The following is a 21,732-nucleotide window of genomic DNA, read 5'->3' as shown; positions in this document are numbered from 1 at the left end:
CATTCTTTACTGTCATTTACTTCTGTACTTCTGTAAATGCCTTTCCACACAATACTACCTCTGAACAAGACCACTTAGTACTACTTAACACTGTTCACAAAGGTGCTCCTGAACAAACAAGCTAAGAGTTCAAAACTGCATAAAATAAAAGGCATACTAACAGTGATTACTTCCCAACAATGAAATATGCTTTGATGCTACATATACAGTATGTTACACATACAGTATACAAACATATGCAGAATACCATCTGGTGCAGGGGTCTCCAAAACCCTTTCAAGTTTCCAAGTGAAGGAAATGGAGCAGTGAGCGTGTGAGTGAGTGACGGGGGAATGCTGAGTGGGCGGCTTGAAGGCTGTAATCCTGGGCACATGTTCCTGGGAGCAAGCACAATGGGGCTTACTTTTGAGGAGACACGCACAGGAGGACTGAGCAGCTGCACTCAATTGCTTGCTTTTGCGCTGCAGCTCGGGCAGGAGGGAACGGGTGGTGCGGGCTCTTTGGGCAGGAGCTGCTCCACCAGCCCGTTCGCACCCTCTCCTATGGGGCGCAGCCGCAGGATGCGTGGGAGCTGCGCTAGTGCGCTCAGGCTGGTGAGGGGCAGGTGCGTTGCGGGAGGGGTGTGGGTTGGCCCCGTACGGAGCCGCAGCAGAAGGCTGAAAGAGCCGCTTGCGGCTCCAGAATGGCAGGTTGCCGACCCCAGGTGTAAGCGCTTGTTAAAACTTAATAAGCTCAAACTGATTTAAGCATTGTGTCTTAAAACCAGAATCTTTCTTTGAGCCCCATGCTGTGTAACCAAGTTGCAAGACTTAAGTTTTGTAGTTTCACATTTCTCTATTCCCCCCCCCCCCCGAAATGTGATTAGGAGTTTTGTATTTCATTTGTAAATGTAACAGGTAACTCAATATGATTTTAGTTTTGGGGTCTGGAACTCAAGGTGCTTTCAAAATTTTTCACTTAATTGCCCCACCTGGGTTTCCCAAACTTGGGAAAATGATTCATTCTCTCTCTGTTTTTCTCAGTCCTGGGAGGTGTGTTCATTTTGGCAATTGCTTGCAAACTTCATGGAGTTGGTGCATACATTTCATGATGGATAGAGTAGTGGTGGGAACCACATTTTCCTGGAAGGTTTTGATCTTAAAAATCCCAAACTTTGATGAGAATGAGTGGTTTACCATTGAATGACACACTATACAGCATTTTTTGTTCTCCTGCTTGTCTCAAATTGAAAAATACACTTCACAACTATGACTTGTAGTGTTTGACCAGTTTTGAACATTATGTGGGTCAAGATTTAATGTTATAATGTGTTGAACACATTATTCTGATTCCCCCCTCCCTGTATTTTTACATCTCTATAGAGTCTGAGTGTAACATGTCTGAAGAGTGTCTGTTACATATCTGTAGAGTCTGAGTGTATGTTATGTTTCATTAATATACTTTTTTTTTCTGGGCAGGATAAAAGGAGCCTTCCGAAAACCAGCAAAGATGAATATGGTGAAAAGAATTATGGGTCGGCCCCGGCAGGAGGAATGTAGCCCTCAGGATAATGCTCTTGGGTTGATGCACCTGCGTCGACTCTTCACGGAACTGTGTCATCCTCCTCGACACATGACCCAGAAAGAACAGGAAGAGAAGCTTTACATGATGCTACCGGTTTTTAATAGGGTAAGCGTAGCAACCTAAATTTAGATGTATGTAGAAGGACGGTTTGGAGTGTGTTGTGCTTACAAACCTTTGACAATGCTCACCAAAGTTGTGGGTAAAACATTAGGTGTTGACATTTTTACTAGACCGTGGCCTTTAATCCCGGACAATTTTAATTGCAAAAACAGTGATACTGTCCACAGAAGCCTTGATGGTATATTAGATATATTTATTGCCTCCAGTTATGTTGTCTCTAGTTGGTGTCACTGTTTTATGGAGGGGTGGAGAGGTTGCAGCATGGGGAGAAACTGGATCTAAAAAGTTAAATACATTACTGCCACCTTTGCTTTTTGTAATGCCAAAGCTGTGTAAGATTAGAGTTATGTGCACATTGCCTTTCTCCGTAATTGCAAAATTTTTTCCTTGGTGACAGTTTGAATCAAGTTCCCCAATGACCACTTTACAGGTTCTTGCTTTAATTGATAGAAGTGATCCCACTAGTCACATCCATTGTAACAGTGAAATGTGTCGACCCAATGTGCAGCGACAGTGAAGAAGGCCAATTCTATGCTTGGGATCATTAGAAAAGGTATTGAGAACAAAACGGCTAATATTATAATGCCATTGTACAAATCTATGGTAAGGCCACACTTGGAGTATTGTGTCCAGTTCTGGTCGCCACATCTTAAAAAAGACATAGGGGAAATGGAAAAGATGCAAAAGAGAGTGACTAAGATGATTACTGAACTGGGGCACCTTCCTTATGAGGAAAGGCTATGGGCCTCTTCAGCCTAGAAAAGAGGCGCCTGAGGGGGGACACAGGGGACATCCACTAAAATTGAGTGTTGGGAGAGTTAGGACAGACAAAAGAAAATATTTCTTTACTCAGCACATGGTTGGTCTGTGGAACTCCTTGCCACAGGATGTGGTGATGGCGTCTGGCCTGGACGCCTTTGAAAGGGGATTAGACAAGTTTCTGGAGGAAAAATCCATTACGGGTTACAAGCCATGATGTGTATGTGCAACCTCCTGATTTTAGAAATGGGCTATGTCCGAATGCCAGATGCAAGGGAGGGCACCAGGATAAGGTCTCTTGTTATCTGGTGTGCTCTCTGGGGCATTTGGTGGGCCGTTGTGAGATACAGGAAGCTGGACTAGATGGGCCTATGGCCATATCCAGTGGGGCTGTTCTTATGTTTATGTTCTAACAGTGATAACATGGGACCTATTTGTCGAGCTGCCCATGTCTGTGTGTCTTTTTTAAAAGTAGGCACAAGGATGTGTTATCTGCTCATTACAGTCTCTACAAAGAGAGTGACTTGTAAAAGCAATCCTCTGAATTGTTATCTAGCAAGTGAGCCTAAATTTATTTTGACTGACCAGCTCAGCTCTTTTATGCACATTCATGTCTTCAAAAGCTTTTCTCTTGGTCAGCCTCTGAGAGATTTCAAAAGGAGTAGAAAACATGACAGATAAAAATTTAAGAATGGTACCAAGAATTTCAGTAATGGATGTTTTGACTATCAGAGTTTTCCGGAAATAAGGAGAATTTAGAAGCAGTGCTTAGACCAGCTTCTTGTTGGTTTTGGGAGCAGGCTGAGACTGAAATTTCAATCTGAATTTGCACACATTCTTGCATTTGCAGTAGATTAGAACCTTTGAACTTTGATTACAGTTGTTGTAGCCACTCTTTTCGGGAAAGGATTTTGGATTTAAGATTCAGAATCTTAGTCACAAGGAGTTTAAGACTTTGAACTTCTTAGCTCAAGCTTCTTGGTGTAGTACTTTATTGTGAATTCAATGTGACTCTTTGAAATGGAATTTTGAAATATTGCCAATTGTTCGTAAACATTATACATATTCATCTTACAATTATTTGAGGGAACCTTTCTAGGAGGGTCATATTGTCAAGGATTACATTTTACATTGACTTTGTCCAATTATAACGTGGTAGATTCATTTAATTTCTATTCTGTGTAGTGTCTCTTTAAAAAGAACCTGGTTAAAAACAGTATCTAAATGACATACGCATAAACCTATTGAAGTCTACCTTAAAAATTGAATCCGTGACTCTTGATATGCACAGTGGCCCAGTTCAGATATAACACTTAAGCCATGGTTTAGTGCAGTGGTTCTCAAATTTACCTGGGTCATAATGTCCATTGCAGCCTCTTCTTCCTGGCTCAGCCTGTATGCATCTTGGGAGATGCAAGGGAGTGGCAATAAGATACAGGTGGTTTGTTGACTTGAATGCTCCCAGAGGCATCAGATGGGCCACTGGAGATACAGGAAGTGAGATACAGGAAGTTGGACCTGTGGCCTGCTCCAGGAAGGCTCTTCTTATGTTTGTATGAGATACAAGAGGTGTTGAACTGATAGGGAATAGTGACCATAGTGCTATCCAGTTCAACACATATGTAATTTGGAAAGTATCCAAAGAAGTCCAGCATATATACACCTTAGGCTTTTCAAAATGAGGGTGCTAGTAAACAGAAAGTGAAAATGGAAGATTGGATCTCTCCAGAGTGCCTGGAGGTTATGCAAAAACACACAAGGAGCTTAACTAGAATGTGTACCACTATTTAGGAGAGACACCACCAGGTTTCGGGAGACTGCCAGCTTGGCTCATGAGTACCAACTAGCAAGAAGACTTCCTTCAGAGAATGGAAGTCTTACCCAAATTAGGATAGAGCAGAGGTTCTCAGATGTTTAGCACTGGGACCCCTTTTTTTAGAACGAGAATCTGTCAGGACCCACCAGAAGTGATCTTATGACCAGAAGTGACTTTATCAAGCAGGAAAATGTTTAACAATCCTAGGCTGCAATCCTCTCCACACTTACCCAGGAGTAAGTTCCATTTACTATCATTGTTAAAAAAATATATATACATAATAGCTTGTTAAAAGTACAGGTCTGTAATATTTCCCCAGATTCAGTCACATACCATGGTAGCATCAAGTCTAATATATGAAAAATAAAATATTGAAATGAATGGGGATCCACCTGAAATTGGCTTGTGACCCACCTAGTAGGTCCCGACCCACAGTTTGAAAAACACTGGGATGGAGAAAAGGACACAAATACTGGCAAAAGAAATGGAAACTGGCAATAAGGGTTGCAAATAAAGAATATGAGGATGCATGGCTAAAAATGAAATTTTCTTTAAATACATCAGAAGCAGGAAACTTGCCAGGAAGTGTGCTGCTTCTTCTCTCTTACAATTCTACTCTTGATCCTCTTCAGTGTGGTTTATGTTTGTTACAGTGCATTGCTACCACCCTTACAAATATCACCAATGATCTTCTCTCTGCCAGATTCAAAAGTCTTTGTTCTGTCTTCATTTTTCTGGATGTCTCTGCTGCATTTGACACTGTTGTACATTCTCTGTAGGATGTTTCCCTTTGTACTTGGGTCTTTATGGTTCTCCTCATATTTGTCTAACTATTCTTTCAGTATTTTCACAAAGAGAAACTTCTTTCCCTACCTCTGTTGAGGAACCCCAGGACACTGTTCTTGGACCCTTGCTTTTCTTTTTCTATAACCTGTCTGTGGGTGAACTCATCACATTGCATGACTTCCAGGACTACCTTTTATACTGACAATACCCAGCTATGCCACCCCAGAAATTTCTCTCTTCTGTGCCCCCCCCCCGGTCCTGCATTTCCAGGTGCCTTTCTGACATTTCAGCCTGGATGCTTCATTGTCATTTCAAGCTCAGTATGTCCAAGATGGAGATTCCTTGCCTTTCCTTGTACTCTCTCCATATTAGATGACACTGTCACAATTCATCTCATAGAACAGGCTGACCAGTTCATGAGGCTGGTGAGTTTCTCCTCATTCTTGCCTGTTGGCTCCACCACCCTGTCTGACTGCTTCAGCCTGCTGCCGCCCCAATCCTTTTTCTGTCTTACTCAGCTTCTCACGAGGAATGGGGAGCAAGTGCATGATGACAGTGCCTTCTTGTCCTTCAGTGCCTCTGTGGAGAGAAGGCAAGAAGATGATTGGGGTGACAGGCCTGGAGGAAGAGGGGAGGGGTCCCACTGTGCTCCTATTTCCGATTGCTCTCCTGGAAGGAGAGTTATCAAAAACAGGAGTACAGCTGTAGTAGTCACCCTTATTCTCTTACTGGCTTTCTTCTTGGAAACAGGAAGAGAGTCTACTTCTGCTCACATGCTGTTCCTGCCCAGCCTGTTTGAGGAGAGTGGTGAGGTGCAGAGGAGGGTGGCAGCAGTGGTGAGCAGGTATCTGGGATGTGCTTGTTCCCACTTTTTCAGTGAAGCCTCGGACATTACAACTTTAGTTATTGTTCCCTACTCTAAGTTTATCTATGTAGAACTGCAACAATCATGTACACTTCTAGGTTTTCCCCTGCCTCTATCCCTTCCTGCTATTACCTGCCTTTGGTGTTTAGATTGTAAGCCCTTTGGGGCAGGGACCTGGTTCACAATTCTGTGAGTTCAGCAGTCACCAACCTCCTTTTCTCTACATTTCCAATCTGATGCTGTGTAGGATGGGTTTTCTTCTTTCTTTTCCTCCTGAATAACAATGAGCGCTAAGGCAGCAAGGATTTTTTTTTAAGTGTATAAAATGTGGACGTTGTACTGAGAAGGTCTCTGTCAGTAAACAATGCTTTGATTCAGACCATGTTGTGTGTTCCTGCTGTTGCTCCAGTACAGTCCTGAATACTTAATGATGCATTTTAAAGTTTCTGAAGGCATAAATGTGGTATCCAATATGAGGATGCCTAAATGATGGGCTTGGTACTAAGAAGAACAATGTCCTCAGTGCTCCTTAAGTGACTGTATATGGTGTGTATGGGTTACTGCTCTTACAGTAAGAGGATAATGTGCTGTTGATGTAAGGATAAGAAAGAATCAGTATGAAGAGATATGGGAATTGTTTTCTCCTTCCCTGGAATCATCACATGAGCCCCCAGAATCAGTGTGAGCTGTAAGATGATTTCAAAGCCCAGCTATTGTTACAGTGAAATAATTTCAGTCATTCTGCAATTCAGCACAAGTTTCAATGAGCACATAAATTTTAAGTGTTATGAAAAGCCAAAGACTAATCTTGATGCAAGTATGAAAATATCACAGTAATGATAATAAAGTAACTTGCTACTTTGTACTATTATCTGTTACTTGCTATACTCCTGCTTTCATATGCCTATGCCATAACTTCAGCCTTATAGTTAAACCTGCAAAAATTATACTACCAATAGAACGGAATGAACACAGAGCATTATTTTCTGGTTCAACATCCAGAATAATGCTAGCAGACCTTTCTAGCATTAAAGTTTATGTCCAATGTGATTTACTCCCTAGTACAGGCATCCCAAAGGATCTCCTCTATGGAGAACTCGTGCAAGGAAAGCCCTACAGGTAGAGCGCAGCTGTGATACAAGGACATCTGCAAGAGGGATCTGAAGGCCTTAGGAGTGGACCTCAACAAGTGGGAAACCCTGGCCTCTGAGCGGCCCGCTTGGAGGCAGGCTGTGCAGCATGGCCTTTTCCAATTTGAAGAGACACTTGGCCAACAGACTGAGGCAAAGAGGCAAAGAAGGAAGGCCCATAGCCAGGGAGACAGACCAGGGACAGACTGCACTTGCTCCCGGTGTGGAAGGGATTGTCACTCTCGAATCGGCCTTTTCAGCCACACTAGACGCTGTTCCAGAACCACCTTTCAGAGCGCGATACCATAGTCTTTCGAGACTGAAGGTTGCCAACAACAACAGGCATGCCCCTGTGTCCATGGGGAGTTGGATCCCCTCGCCTCCGGAGGGTCTTCTGAAGCCCACAGAGGCTGTATGTGGCAGCTGCAGGCCTCAGAATGGCCAAAGAGACAAAAAAAGTGACTTCTGGTTTAACGATAAAACTAGAAGTGATGTTTTTGATGTCTTATATGAAGCACTGGGAAGCTTGGGGAAGCCCTTGTAAAACTGGAAATTGCTTTTTTGAGGGAGGCCTTTTTGGCCTTACTGAGCTCCACAGCAGCTAGGGGCAGCCTCTGCGGGCCTCTGAAGGTGAGAGGAGTCCAGCTCCCCTAGCCTCCAAAGGAGGAACATCCACAGTTCATGGATGTGAATCCAATCCACAGTTAAGTAAACCATGGATACAGGATCAGCAGATATGGGGGCCCTGTGTATGTGTGTTTGGGATTACAAATACAGAAGAAACAGTTCTTACTGTATGATGTTTTGTACTTATGGTGTGGAGGGGATCCACAAGAAACTTCCAACCCAACTTAAAGCAAGTTTACTTGCAAGTAAACCCTGTATTTTCTTTGTACAGCTCCTGGTGAGGTTAAGCAATATGTATAAATTTTCATATGCTGGATTGCAGCCTGAGACGTAAAGGTTTCAGATTCAACATTGAGATCTTGCAGGTGTTAGCAAACCTCAGAAACTTGTGGTAGTTGCACATCTATGACAAGAAGAATGAGAAAATGATTCTGTGTCCCAGAGCAGCTCATGCTCTTTATTAAAAAATGACACAATATGCACATTTCATGCACACACATGGAAGAGTCCCCACAGAGATGCTGAGCTGGATTGAATAAAAACTGATGCTTTTCCCCTGCTAAATACGAGAGCAACTCAACTCCAACCCATAGACCTTTGGTAAATTTTCAGTAAGCATCAAAACATGGCTGTAGTGACCGTACAGCTATTTCACATTTGGTTTCTCTATAATCTTGGATCCTTGCACCTCCCACTACTTGTAGTGTTGCAAGTTATTTTATGCGAAATACTGGTCTGAGAGCATTTGAATCTACTAGTGCCTCAGAGAGGGATATGCATACTGACCCTGAAGAAGGTGCAGGAAGGTTCAGTGTGTTTATGCAGCAAAGGTGAGGGGTGAATCTAGGGCATCAAAGCTTCAATCGCATACCAAGGGGAAAAGCCTCCTTTCTTTAATGAGTGTGACTTTTGAGTAGACCTGTTTAGAACTGAACTGCCAAATCTCTCAAAAACCCCCCCCCCCATTTCTTTTGCCCATTCCAAATTCAGTACATACCTCTTCATCCTTGGTCTCAGTCAGAATCAAAGCTGTGGGAAGTGGGGTAGGTCTTAATTGCCTGTGAGGCTAGTATCAGTGTCCTACAGGAGACAATGATGTACATCTAGCAAAGCCAAGTCAGGCTCCTCTTGCTCGGAAGTTTCTCCAGACCCCCCACTGTTCAGCTGAGGGAAGGTGAGCTGGAGAAAACTCATATGTCTTTCTTCTGGATGAGCTTTGCCTCGACCAGGAGAACCTCACGGTGTTCTGCCTGTAGCACACAACACCCTTCCCTCTCTGCTGTCATGGCTCTCCTCACAAGGGGTCTCAATGCACTGGTGGCCGTGCGGTTCCAGCAGCTGCCAAAGAGATTTGAAGATAGAAGATGAGAATCTAGTCAGTGCCTGAGAATCCACCTAAGTTACCAAAGAGCAGCAGGAGCAGCATCTCCCCCTGTTGTGAGGTTGGGGCTGCTTTCATAGAATAATCCTGCTGGAAAGGCCCATCTAGTTCAGCTTCCTGTATCTCACAGTGACTCCCCAGAAGCATCAGGAAGCACACAAGACAGCAAGATACCTGCATCCTCTTGCCACACCTGCCATTTGAAGATGGCCTACTTCTAAAAGCAGGAGGTTGCACATATCCATCATGGCTTGTAACCTATTACCTTTTAACCTTTCCAAGGCAGGGAAGGTAGGAGACTGTCTCCACTGGCTTGCACTGTCTTTTTCTTGCACCTGAAAATGCATTCCAGCTCTTAAAAAAAAAAAAAAGGCAAGGGCTGGTTCTCAGAAATATTACCAGCACTTCTGTTCCACAGATGCATGCTGTGTAATTTTTTTGACTTGCTTTAAAATATGAAAAACTGTTTCCGCTCACCCACGTAACAAAGCTCTTTAAGCTGTTCATAATTCTGAGTTGCTGACAGTGACCAGACAAATGCTTTATTCAAGAGTTCATAACAAAAACAAGTAGGGCTCTAGGTTATTCTTGTTAATGTGTTTCTTTAGGCTTTTGTATCAATGGAGTGTGTAAGCAATCATTATTAAATGAGAAGATGGTAGTAGTTGATTCACCACACAGAAAACACACACAGCACATGTATCTCATGCACTTGTAGACGCCAACCAAGGTGATAACTATCAATGTGTGTTCTCTCTCTGCTCTGGGAGAACAGAGCCAAAACATTGAACTATAGAGCATTGCTATGTGTTATGCTCATTATGTGAAATATGGCCAGGTATAACCAAGTCTTGGCCTTTCTGTAGGCATTTCAAAAAAGAAAGAGCAGGGAAAATCTGTTGCTAAGCAGAGGGAAAAAGGCACCCAGTGGTTTCTGATTCTCTGGGTTTGCAGGTGATCCCTGTAGCCTTTTCTGCCTCTCTCAAGAGGATTCTCTTTCAGGATTCCTAACAGGCAGAGCTTGCTTATGCATGGTTACATTTCATGTAGCAGGTGTAACAAATAACACAGGCCTACAAAATTGAGGGTCAAAAGTTTTTCCCAAACTTTATGGTGGTTTGATATGAATTTGGGGTGCCGATTCCCAAAATGGCATCCGTTTTCCCCTATCATGTCTAGTTTTGGAGATATAGTATAACTTCATTAGCGAATGGTTCAAGCAGCTTCCTCATGAGGAAGCCATGGTGCAGGCTCCCTCATGAGGAAGCTGCTTGAACCATTCGCTAATGAGCCTATGCTGTATCTCCAAAACATCTAGTGATAGGGCAAAAAGGATGCCATTTTGGGAATCAGCACCCCAAATATACCCAGGAATTGGTGTAACGTTTAAGGAAGCAAAATGTGTGTTGGCCTGTGTAATCAGTTCAACTTCATGATCCATGGATGCAGACATTTCCCCTGCCCTGTGCGGTTGCAGCTACCATGTAATCTAAGAGGACGCACATCTATGGTTGTCGGCATACACACACAGAGAAATGATGCAACGGGGAGGCAAAGTAATCATGCGCTATGCCTTTTGATTTATTTCATAACTTTCACAAGCTGCTTCTCTACACTGAAGTTGTGAAAGCAGTGTGCAGGTGATCAAAGATCTGAATAAAATAATTCAAAACACACAACCCTACAATCACTTTAAAACTCCTGTCAACCATATAGCTGATAGAGACAGATCTCCCAGGGCAATAAATGGCTTGAACAGGTTCATGGGAATGAAGGTGGTCCTATCCCAGACTGTTCGGAATCTTGAGGGTTACCATCAGCACTGTAAATTGGGTTTGGAAACGAATAGGCAGTTAGTGCAATTGGTACAGAACTGGCATGGATGAGCACTGATCATTGAGAACCAGAATTCTGATGACAATGTTTTTCACCAGACTCTTTCCACATGCTTACATTGGGACCCAAGCTGTATTGTGGAAAGGGGACTAGGTCGGTTTTGTGAAGAGAAGGTGTATGAGTGTCGCAACTGCATTTAAAATTTTTTTAATCAGACTTTTCCACAATTGTATTGCATCTCTCAAATTTTTTTTAAAACTAGGTATTAACTTGGTATTTTAACTCGATATACAATCAAATTTCTGATTGTATGGTGCAAAGAAGTGACTAGAATTATCTGTGTCTACCTAAATGTGTGTGTTTGATACTGTACTGTGAATTCTAATGACAGGGTTGTTTCTTTTTTCTTGTCTATAGGTATTTGGAAATGCTCCTCCAAGTACAATGATTGAAAAATTTTCTGATCTCCTTCAATTTACAACGCAAGTGTCACGATTAATGGTGACTGAAATTCGGCGGAGGGCCTCTAACAAGTCCACAGGTAAAGCATGGATTAGTTATTGTTCTTTGGGCAAGTGGTAATTGAGGATCAAGATAAACAATAGCTTTTTAAAGGGTGATTCGCTAATGGATTTTACTAATGCTGTGTATAAATTGTTCTCACCGGCTTTTTTCAAGTACTTGAAAACAGTGGGACAATGCGTTCAGTTGCTGGATTTGAAAAATTCAAGCATTAAATCTGATCTAATATCTGACTCTTTCCTATATTATTATGTTCAACATTTCTTAGATGGCCTGAAAGATGTCTTAAAGGCTAATATACTGTGGTATGCATTGCAGAGTTCAAAGTTGTGTAGATACAGTTTACTTCCCTGAGAATTTTGTTGTGATGTATGCTAGAGATACTGAGTCATTGGCATAGCAGGTTGTAGCAAGGAGAACAATATTATTATTAACTTCTTTTAAAAAATTAATGTTAACTTCTGAATTGTATTTATCTGGCCACTGATGAGAATGAATGCTTTTGTATTGGCAACCTTCAGTCTCGAAAGACTATGGTATCGCGCTCTGAAAGGTGGTTCTGGCACAGCGTCTAGTGTGGCTGAAAAGGCCAATCCGGGAGTGACAATCCCTTCCACACCGGGAGCAAGTGCAGTCTGTCCCTGGTCTGTCTCCCTGGCTATGGGCCTTCCTTCTTTGCCTCTTAGCCTCAGACTGTTGGCCAAGTGTCTCTTCAAACTGGGAAAGGCCATGCTGCACAGCCTGCCTCCAAGCGGGCCGCTCAGAGGCCAGGGTTTCCCACTTGTTGAGGTCCATCCCTAAGGCCTTCAGATCCCTCTTGCAGATGTCCTTGTATCGCAGCTGTGGTCTACCTGTAGGGCGCTTTCCTTGCACGAGTTCTCCATAGAGGAGATCCTTTGGGATCCGGCCATCATCCATTCTCACGACATGACCAAGCCAACGCAGGCGTCTCTGTTTCAGCAGTGAATACATGCTAGGGATTCCAGCACGTTCCAGGACTGTGTTGTTTGGAACTGCTCAGTTTCCTCTCCTGTTGTGAGCGAAGAGTCCATGACTCGCTGCAGTACAGAAGTGTACTCAGGACGCAAGCTCTGTAGACCTGGATCTTGGTATGTTCCGTCAGCTTCTTGTTGAACCAGACTCTCTTTGTGAGTCTGGAAAACGTGGTAGCTGCTTTACCGATGCGCTTGTTTAGCTCGGTATCGAGAGAATGAGTGTCGGAGATCGTTGAGCCAAGGTACACAAAGTCATGGACAACCTCCAGTTCATGCTCAGAGATTGTAATGCAGGGAGATGAGTCCACATCCTGAACCATGACCTGTGTTTTCTTCAGGCTGATTGTCAGTCCAAAATCTTGGCAGGCCTTGCTAAAATGATCCATGAGCTGCTGGAGATCTTTGGCAGAGTGGGTAGTGACAGCTGCATCGTCGGCAAAGAGGAAGTCACGCAGACATTTCAGCTGGACTTTGGATTTTGCTCTCAGTCTGGAGAGGTTGAAGAGCTTTCCGTCTGATCTGGTCCGGAGATAGATGCCTTCTGTTGCAGTTCCAAAGGCCTGCTTCAGCCTTTGAGAATCTTCAAGATTCTCCCCAAGATTGGATGTCCACCCAGGCTCCTCAGCATCATCAGATCTTTCCACAAGGACATGAAGGGCACTGTTGTCTTCGATGGCTCCACATCAGACCCTTTTGACATCCGAAGCGGAGTGAAGCAGGGCTGTGTTCTTGCACCAACCTTGTTTGGGATTTTCTTCGCTGTCCTGCTGAAGCAGGCCTTTGGAACTGCAACAGAAGGCATCTATCTCCGGACCAGAATGAATGCTAAACTTACAATATGCCTTTGAGTGAGGCAATAATGTGTGGTAGTTTGAAATATTCTTCTCTGTATACATAAAACTAATAGGACAGCTTTGGATTTTAAAAGGGTTCTCCTGAATGTACAAAACATATTTTGCTTAAACATATGGTTGCTTTCCTGATATTTGGCACCTGGAGCATACCCTTGGCATTCTTTGCTTGCTTATCCGCAGGCAGTAGGACATCCTGCTGCGTGGTTAGAAGGAAATAGGACGGCAATAACTTTTTCTTTTGCGAGCAAGTCAGATAATTAGTTCCACGCGAATGTAATACAATTTAGGCAGTACAAGGCCCTTGGCTAATGCCTGATCTGATCAATCTCTTTTGCTGAACCCACTGGAAACTCATATTTAAAAAATTGAAATTGTGACTGGGACCTTTGTCATAGGTAGCTGTCTTCAGCATCAAGACAGTTCTTGATTTTTAGACCAAGATAGTACTACACTTGCTACACTGTTGACTTTTGTTTGCTAATAATTAGAGGAAATATGGTTTTGTGAGAGCAGGTTAAACAGTTTTATTTGTGGTACTTGAAATATTTACTATCGCAGAAATGCATATTTGCTTAAATTTAAAAAAATAAAACAAACTCTGAATTACTGGATTGTTTTTCTTTCACAGTGGTAATATTCCATTTGATTTTTTTTTTTCATTTTTATGTCTTGTGTTTCATTCTAAGTTGTTTTAGGTGTACCCTCACATTTGAATGAACATACAGATATTTGCAAAACTCCCTGTTGAGTGTGAACTTTGGGAAAGTTCAGTTTGTCTGAATGTGTGAAGTGACCGTTAGTAGTTCATCTGTGTGTAACCTTCTTTGGAGTATGGATGAACATGTTGTAGATGCACTGAGAATCAATCTGACTGTATGAATAATATTGTATTTGATGGAATTGGGTTAAATATTGACTGACTATGAATTTGGAAAAGTTGTATTCTCTTGTCTTTGGATCTCTGATGGTGGGATGTGATGGGGTTGGGATAAAATGTTGGAACTACCTTCCATAGTGATCAAGATAAGGGGTTTTTAAGTAGGTTATACACATGAATAAATTATATATTTCAGTATAAACAGAAGCTGTTTTTTGGACCTCTGTTCACTTGCCTATCTTCCCCCATCCCATCCAAACTTTAGAGGCTGCAAGTCGTGCCATAGTCCAGTTCTTGGAGATCAATCAGAGTGAAGAAGCCAGTAGAGGATGGATGTTGCTCACTACAATTAATTTGCTAGCTTCTTCTGGACAGGTTAGTTCTTCATAACAGAACCTGGACAGTGTGTGCTTATTCCTTTAAGGCAGTGATTTTCAACCTTTTTCATCTCACGCCACACTGACAAGGCACTAAAATGGTCAAGGCACACCACCAGATTTCTGACAATTGACAAGGCACACCGTGCTGCCAATGGGGGCTCGCATCTCCCATTGGCCGTATTAATAAATGACCTTCCCCCAAATTCCTTTGGCAAACCTGTGGACCACTTGTGGCACACCAGTGTGCCACGGAACAGTAGTTGAAAATGGCTGCTTTAAGGTGTGGTATTATATGAAAATATGAAAAAAAAAAAATAAGGGATATCAGTGTGTGACTTGCCAGCTTTCTAGGAAGGCAACTCTTGGTGCTGGATTGCACCATTAGTTACAGTCAAGGGGTACTGTGTGAAAAGGAATGCATACAAGGATGTCCTTCTTCCACAGCGTATCAGAGCTCCTGTGGATTGGGGCTTGAGCATTTCAGGCAGTAGGGGAAGCTAGTAAATGGGATTCTGTAAACTGGAGCGAAGAGAGCTTGAAGGGCAAGGAAAAATTAGATTTGGTAATCCTTTACTGAATTAGGAAAACAAAAGCTTTATGAGATGGGTAATTAGTGCAGCTTCTTAAGATCATAGTGATGGTGAAGAAATTCTTTAGGCAAATTTTCTTCTAGAAGAGAGAGATGGCAGCAAGTATGATATTGCATTTCACGAGATGAAAGGTGACTACAGCTGGGAGGAAGATTTTGTAATACATAGAGAAGAACACTAAGAGCTTGGAGGTGTTGCTGAGGAATACATTCCACGGTTTGGCAAGAATCTGGATATATTAGGGCAGTGCTTCCCAAACTTACCAGGGCAGTGCGACGCCCTGCTCTTGCAGTTGCAAGTCGCCGAACTTGGAAGTAAGTGCTGATTGCATGACGATATGCAATGTGCTGTGCCTGGAAAAAGACACTAAAAATAGCATCAAACCATTCAGAGGGGTGGGCCCAAAATAAGGGTACACAGCCCTCAGCTCACAAGCAGAACCTCTGCTCCGTGATGTGCCATACCCGTGCTACTGAGCAGCTCAGCTGGTCTGCAGCTTGCAGTACCCTGGGAGACATGTCATGATGTCTTAGGGCTGTGGTTTTCAAACTGTCAGGGAGTAAGTCTTTGCGGGGGTGGGGGGCCAGCAGGGGCAGGGGGAAGACAGTGACGCGATCCCCAGGATTGCGTCGCTCAGGGGGCTGCAGGGATTGGGATGCACCCTCCAGTCCCTGCGGTAGCTGTCCCTGGGTGCAGGGAGCTGGGCGCTCGCGCCTTCAGGTCTCCCCAGGTCAGGGAAAGTGAGAGTGGAGAGATCGTGCTCTGCAAAAGCGGAAGCAAAGCACGATCTCTCCACTCTCCCTTTCCCTGATCTGGGGAGCCCTGTCGGCGCTCGCGCCTGGCTCCCCGCACCCAGGGATGGCTGCAGGAGGCTTGGGCAAGTGTACCCAAGCCCCTGCAGCCCCCCTGAGCGGTGCAATCCTGGGGTTCATGCCGTTGCCTCCTCCCTGCCTCCTGGCTGACCCCGCTCCCTAAGGGGAAAGGGACCAGGGCCCTCAGGCTGGGGCGTCGCGACTTAGGGTGTCATGACACCCAATTTCAGAAACTCTGTAATAGCGGAAACCAGGAAGGATTCCTGGGTTGCAAGTGCTCAAAGTTAGAGTAAGGTAGGCTGATCCTTTAGGCACAATTTTTGATGCAGTGGTGGCGTCCTAATAGAGCAGAAGGGCATTGGGTTCCATTGGATTAAGTATAATGAAAATCACTCAATATCAACATGCTAACAATGAATATCATTGTTATAACATTTACTTTATTTTTCTTGATTAGAATGTTAGGTTTTGTTCTTAACCTCTTTTTGCCCAGCCCACTAGTGTACAGACACATGTGATCCCTCAGTGTTGGGCAGAAATGGCTTAAAGCTTTCAGAATTCTTAGTTTCAAGAATACGACCTGTGGCTTCCATAGAAGTTCCATAACTGTAGTCAGAATGCAGAATGCCCATTGTAATGCATTAAAATTTGTCTTTTCTGTTTTTTCCTCCCCCCAGAAAACAGTGGACTGCATGACAACTATGTCAGTGCCTTCCACGCTTGTGAAATGTCTCTATCTGTTTTTTGACCTTCCACATGTGCCTGAAGTGGCCGGAGGAGCCCAGAATGAGTTGCCTCTAGCAGAGCGTAGAGCACTGTTGCAGAAAGTATTTGTGCAGGTAACAAATTATGACTCAGAATGATGCATTTTCAGTTGCAGTTTCTTTCCCTAAAGGATTATAGGGTTTTCAGATACATAAATTTATGTATTTTCAATATGTAAAAATACGTATTTTCAAATACATAAATCTCCTACCTTAAAACATGTGAATCGGTGGCGAGGGAAACTTCCCTAATTATATGGTGGCATTTGGAATTTCCCAAGTTGTACAACCAAAGTGATTTCAAGAAACTACTTATGGCTGCCTTCTCTTCTGCACCCAGTTTAGGTATTAATATCCAGAATACCTTATGGAAGTGAATTGTGTGAGTTTTGGACTATTTTAGTGATTTCAGTGATTGTTTGTTTCAGATCTTAGTGAAATTGTGCAGCTTTGTGTCTCCAGCGGAAGAACTTGCTCAGAAGGATGATCTCCAGCTTCTTTTCAGTGCAATAACCTCATGGTGCCCCCCCTATAACCTGCCTTGGAGGAAAAGTGCAGGGGAAGTACTGATGACCATATCACGTCATGGCCTTAGTGTCAATGTAGTGAAATACATTCATGGTTCGTATAACTTTAATAAAGTTGGTGAAATAGTTTCATGTTAATATTGTTTGTCACGCTCTGTGTTTGCTGCCTTGCATGTAAACAGGGAAGGAATTGCAGATATATTTAACCATTAGAGGACACGCTGAACCGAGACTTGTGTTCAAGGGCCAGCTCAGGGCCCAATCCTATCCAACTTTCCAGTGTGAGTGCAGCTGCTGTGCAGCCCGGAGGCAAGAGAACTAATGTTCCCTTACCTTGTGGAGGCCTCCCACCTCACCTTACCTTCCCACCACAAGATGCAATGTACATCCCATTGGCATGGCTACACCAGGGTTGGAAAGTTGGTTAAGATTTGGCCCTCTGCTTATAGATTCTCTAGAGCAGAAACAAATGTTGAGCCATGAAATGCTCTTAAAAATATTTTCCATGAATTCAGGTGTTGGCTATTGGTCAAATATTGGGATGCTTGCCATTTAAATTCTGAAATTGTCATAGATTCTGTGAAACTTTCAGACTTCTTAAAAAAATTGAAATTAATTTCATTGAAAGAGGATGAGGGCTATATGCATGGCCCTGGACAAGATTCTCTGATTTTGTAAAATGGAAATAGCTCTGTGTTACCTCCTATGGATAAATAACGCAAGGCAGTGGTCTGTGGACCAGCCGTAATCTCTGCCCCTTAGTCACTTGTGCCGTGTCAGATGTTTATTGCCATCAGTCAAGCATTTCTTAATTTATGTTTTGGCTGCAGTTCCAGAGCCACTGAAAATGGAGATGTTAATCAAGAACCTTCCTGATCACAGTATATCATTATATGTAATCTGGTGGTGTTGAATTTGTCAGGCCTACTACAACTAATATTAATGATTTCATAACATAACTGTTAGGAGAGAAAAGTGTAATTTTTGTAGTTCTGCACACTCCTAATGTGCCAGCCAAAGCTTTTTCCAGAACTTCTGGTGAATTTTATATCCATTTGTTTCTCAAATGAATGACTGTGGTTTTGGAACTTCTTCTAATGTTGAAATATCTCCATAGTTCCTGTTTCTTGCTTACTCTTTAATGTACTAGTAGCTCCTTGCAGGAGTGGTTTGGCAATTTGCTATTTGTCTCTTTTTTGACATATTTGAAGCAGGTGGAAGGAATATCTAACGTTCTAACATGGAATTCAGCCAATTCCATGTGCCTCTGTGGTTCTCCACTATACCATATTTAGTCCCTGAGAACTGTTGCTTGTTGATAATAGTTGAGCTGTTATCTAAAGCAAATAGTCCAACTCTTCTCAAATACGTTTACTCTACTGTTTGCATTTGGGAAGAGCTGCTGGAATTACAGTTAGTCTGCTATAATATGGAAACATGGCAGTCTGTTTTATTACTTGAGTTTTATAACATTTTGTTATCCTTTTTTGTTCCCTTTGTCAAATTCAGACTTCATTCTGTGTTGCTTATCACCTGAAAACCCTCACAATGTCTTTGTAATCACAAATCTGAGACAATAAACAGAAACAATTTAAGCATGCAATAAATAGCCCCTTTTTAGACATTTTTAGGTGTATTTAAAACATTTTTATTACTATATACGGTAACTTTTGTTTCATTTTTTTTAAAGAACAAATTCCATTTATACAAGGACCATTCTAATATCTCCTGAGTTCATATAGAAATGTTTTCTTAAGGCTCAATTCACATGTTATATATGTGGTATGATAGTCATCTTTTTTCTTTCTTTCTTTTTAATTTTTTAATTTTTAAAACTACTTTGGAATAATTGCGTATATGTAATGAGAAATGCTTCCTTTTGCTCTTTTCACTGTTACCCATATGGGTGTCTGCTGGCCTCTGACATTTTTTAACTATGTCTGTACAGCACAGAGCTGAGAATAGAACTTACAGCCTATACCTGCATTGTATGTAGGAATGAGCATAAGACCTTCTAGTGTTCAGACTATAGAAAGTTGTGTTTTTTTAAGTCTTGGACAAAAATGTTGGCATTTTGGATGTCCAGATAAGGGATAATTTACCTGTAACACTTGAAGAGGGAAATTGAACATTTTGCTTTGGTAAATTTTACAAATTGCAAATGTGGGAAACCTCTGCGATCATGTAGGTTCCCATTTTCTGTGCTTTCTGGAATTGCAAAAAATGGAAATGTGGGCGTTTTGAACATCTCTTTTCCTGATAGTGTGTGTGAAGTTGGTTTTATCTCCATCTTTTATTTGAGATGTTTTGTGAACATTGCTTTATGCGAATCTTTTAATATTTTTGTGACTATATTAATGAGTCTTACAATCATGTTCATTTGGGCTTTGTATGTTATGTAATATGAAAAAAATTCTGCTTTTAAAAAATATTCTTTACAGAAAAAGAATGCCTGTCAACATGTGTTCAAAACATGCAGCAATCGGATGACCTTTCCCCCTTAGAAATAGTTGAAATGTTTGCTGGCCTGTCTTGCTTCCTCAAGGATTCCAGTGATGTGTCTCAGACGCTATTAGATGACTTTAGGATATGGCAAGGATATAGTTTCCTCTTTGATCTCTTACTCAGGTATGTAAATCCTATCACAAATTATTTTTGTTTAAATGGATTTTTTCATCTATCAGAATAGTCCACGTGCTTATGAATACGCATAACTTGTTCACAGGTGCAGCTGAGAAACTAAATAATACATAGCTGGAATCTTTTCTTTTATGTGTGAATGATATCCCACAAAAAATCCAAAGGCACAAGTACAGAAAACGAGAAACCTGACTTGATAACAGCATGTATGAAAAGATCTAGGTGTCTTGGTAGACCACAAGGTGAACATGAGATAGAAATGCTATGCACCTTCAAAAAAAGCAAATGCACTGATGGGCTGCCTTACCATAGGCATAGGGTCCAGGTCATGAGAACTCCATTCTGCACTAGTCAGACTTCAGTTGGAATACTGTGTCCAATTTTAAGGAGGACATTTATAAACTGGAGCAAGTTTAGAGAAGGGCAGTAAAAATGGTGAAGAGTCTGGAAAGTCCTATGACAAATGGCTAAAAGAGCTTGATATGGAGAAGAGAAGACTAACAGGCCAATCCTGTGTGGGTCTTGTGCCACAGGTACTAGTGTTCTGGTGGTGTAAGGTCCTTAAAAGCTGGGGCAAAAGGTGAGCAACTGGGTCGCTGCCGCAAGCCGTTGTCTGCTAGCAGATCTTCCATGTCCTCCAGCGCCAGTAAGACAGCACAGGGGATGGGAGGGAGGTGGGGAGTGGACAGAATGGGGAGGAGACTGCGGAGAAGGGGGGGATATCACTGGTAGCAGCACTGCTGATATGCTGTCCCCCTACCAGGGCTCAATCTGCCTTCCAGGGTCCACTCGAACTTGGATCAGCAAAATTGTTGGTGCAGGTTGAGTAGAGCCGTTCTGGTGCCGGAGGCTTACTCCTGGATAAGCAAACAAATGCTCCCTTACTCGGAAGAGACCTTCAGAACTCACTCCTCCACAGAATGCAGTGTGTGCTCTGGATGCTTGGCTGCTTAAGAAGGGATGAAAAGGATAGGATTGGAACCTAAGGGGAGATATGAAAGCTGTCTTCTTGTATCTGAAGGGCTGTCATGCTAAAGAAGTGGTTCCTGAGGCCATTATGAGAACTAATGGGTGAAACTACAGGATGTAGGCTTAGGCAAGATGTGAGGAAGAATTTCTTAACTGTTAAGAGCTGATTGGCACTGAAACAGTAAGCCTTGTGCAGTTCTGGGCTCTCCCTCATTGAAGGTTCTCAAGTAGATGCTGGATTGCCATTTGCCAGAGATGCTGTAGTTGCCTACACTGAGTGGGGGATAGGACTAAATGACATAAAGGTCATCCTGGTTGCAGTCTGCCCTTCTTGTTTGTGTGTGTATGTATTGGTTATATGGAAAGCTCCCTCAGTAGTTGTGTTTTTGCATGAGACAATCAGGTATTCTGTGTTAATGTTACAGGTTTGGAGTAACATGTAAAACCTCCTATGGGTGGGATTTGGGTTAAGATCATCAGCTATTTTATAATTTGAGTAACTTTCTGTGTGTGTGATTGCTGAGATCTTTTGTGATGCCATTGTCAAGGATTTTGTTTATCGTTTTGTTGGCTCAGGTCTTCAGAGATGTAATGCTAAAAACTGACGCTGCCTTAAGCCAGAAGGTTTATCAACTGGTTTAATGACTATGTTGAGCAAAAATAATTTTAAGCTGATCTGTTCTGTCCGTCATCTATTTGCTTATGTACAGGCCAGACTATATAAAACCTGTCTGTTGTTTTTCCTGAGGCAGTGGCATGGTGCAGATGGTCAGTTTGATAGATTCGGTGAGGGATGAAAGAGGGTGGGGTTTGAGAAGTGGCTAAAGATTGGCTTGTGCTATTCTTCCTCTCTGCTCATCAAACTTAAGAGGGCTTAAGTTTGATGTGCAGAGTTTTGAATACAAGACCCCATTATTGA

General features: G+C 42.5%; 1 protein-coding gene across 1 annotated transcript in view; it reads left to right on the top strand.

The window, feature by feature from the left end:
• Nucleotides 1-1,464: 1,464 nt before the first annotated feature.
• The window catches only part of WDFY3 (WD repeat and FYVE domain containing 3), a 117,937-nt gene continuing 97,669 nt past the window's right edge, over nucleotides 1,465-21,732 (top strand). Inside the window, exons 1-6 of the mRNA XM_066631605.1 lie at nucleotides 1,465-1,668; nucleotides 11,301-11,424; nucleotides 14,397-14,506; nucleotides 16,591-16,752; nucleotides 17,106-17,298; nucleotides 19,646-19,832. Coding sequence (XP_066487702.1) covers nucleotides 1,489-1,668; nucleotides 11,301-11,424; nucleotides 14,397-14,506; nucleotides 16,591-16,752; nucleotides 17,106-17,298; nucleotides 19,646-19,832 — 956 coding nt within the window. The 5' untranslated portion in view covers nucleotides 1,465-1,488. The remainder of the gene's footprint in view (nucleotides 1,669-11,300; nucleotides 11,425-14,396; nucleotides 14,507-16,590; nucleotides 16,753-17,105; nucleotides 17,299-19,645; nucleotides 19,833-21,732) is intronic.

The sequence above is a fragment of the Tiliqua scincoides genome, chromosome 6 (genome assembly GCF_035046505.1).
Source record: "Tiliqua scincoides isolate rTilSci1 chromosome 6, rTilSci1.hap2, whole genome shotgun sequence".
Lineage (NCBI taxonomy): Eukaryota > Metazoa > Chordata > Lepidosauria > Squamata > Scincidae > Tiliqua > Tiliqua scincoides.
The sequence above is the reverse complement of the archived record's forward strand: the minus strand, read 5'-3'. Positions and strand labels throughout refer to the sequence as shown.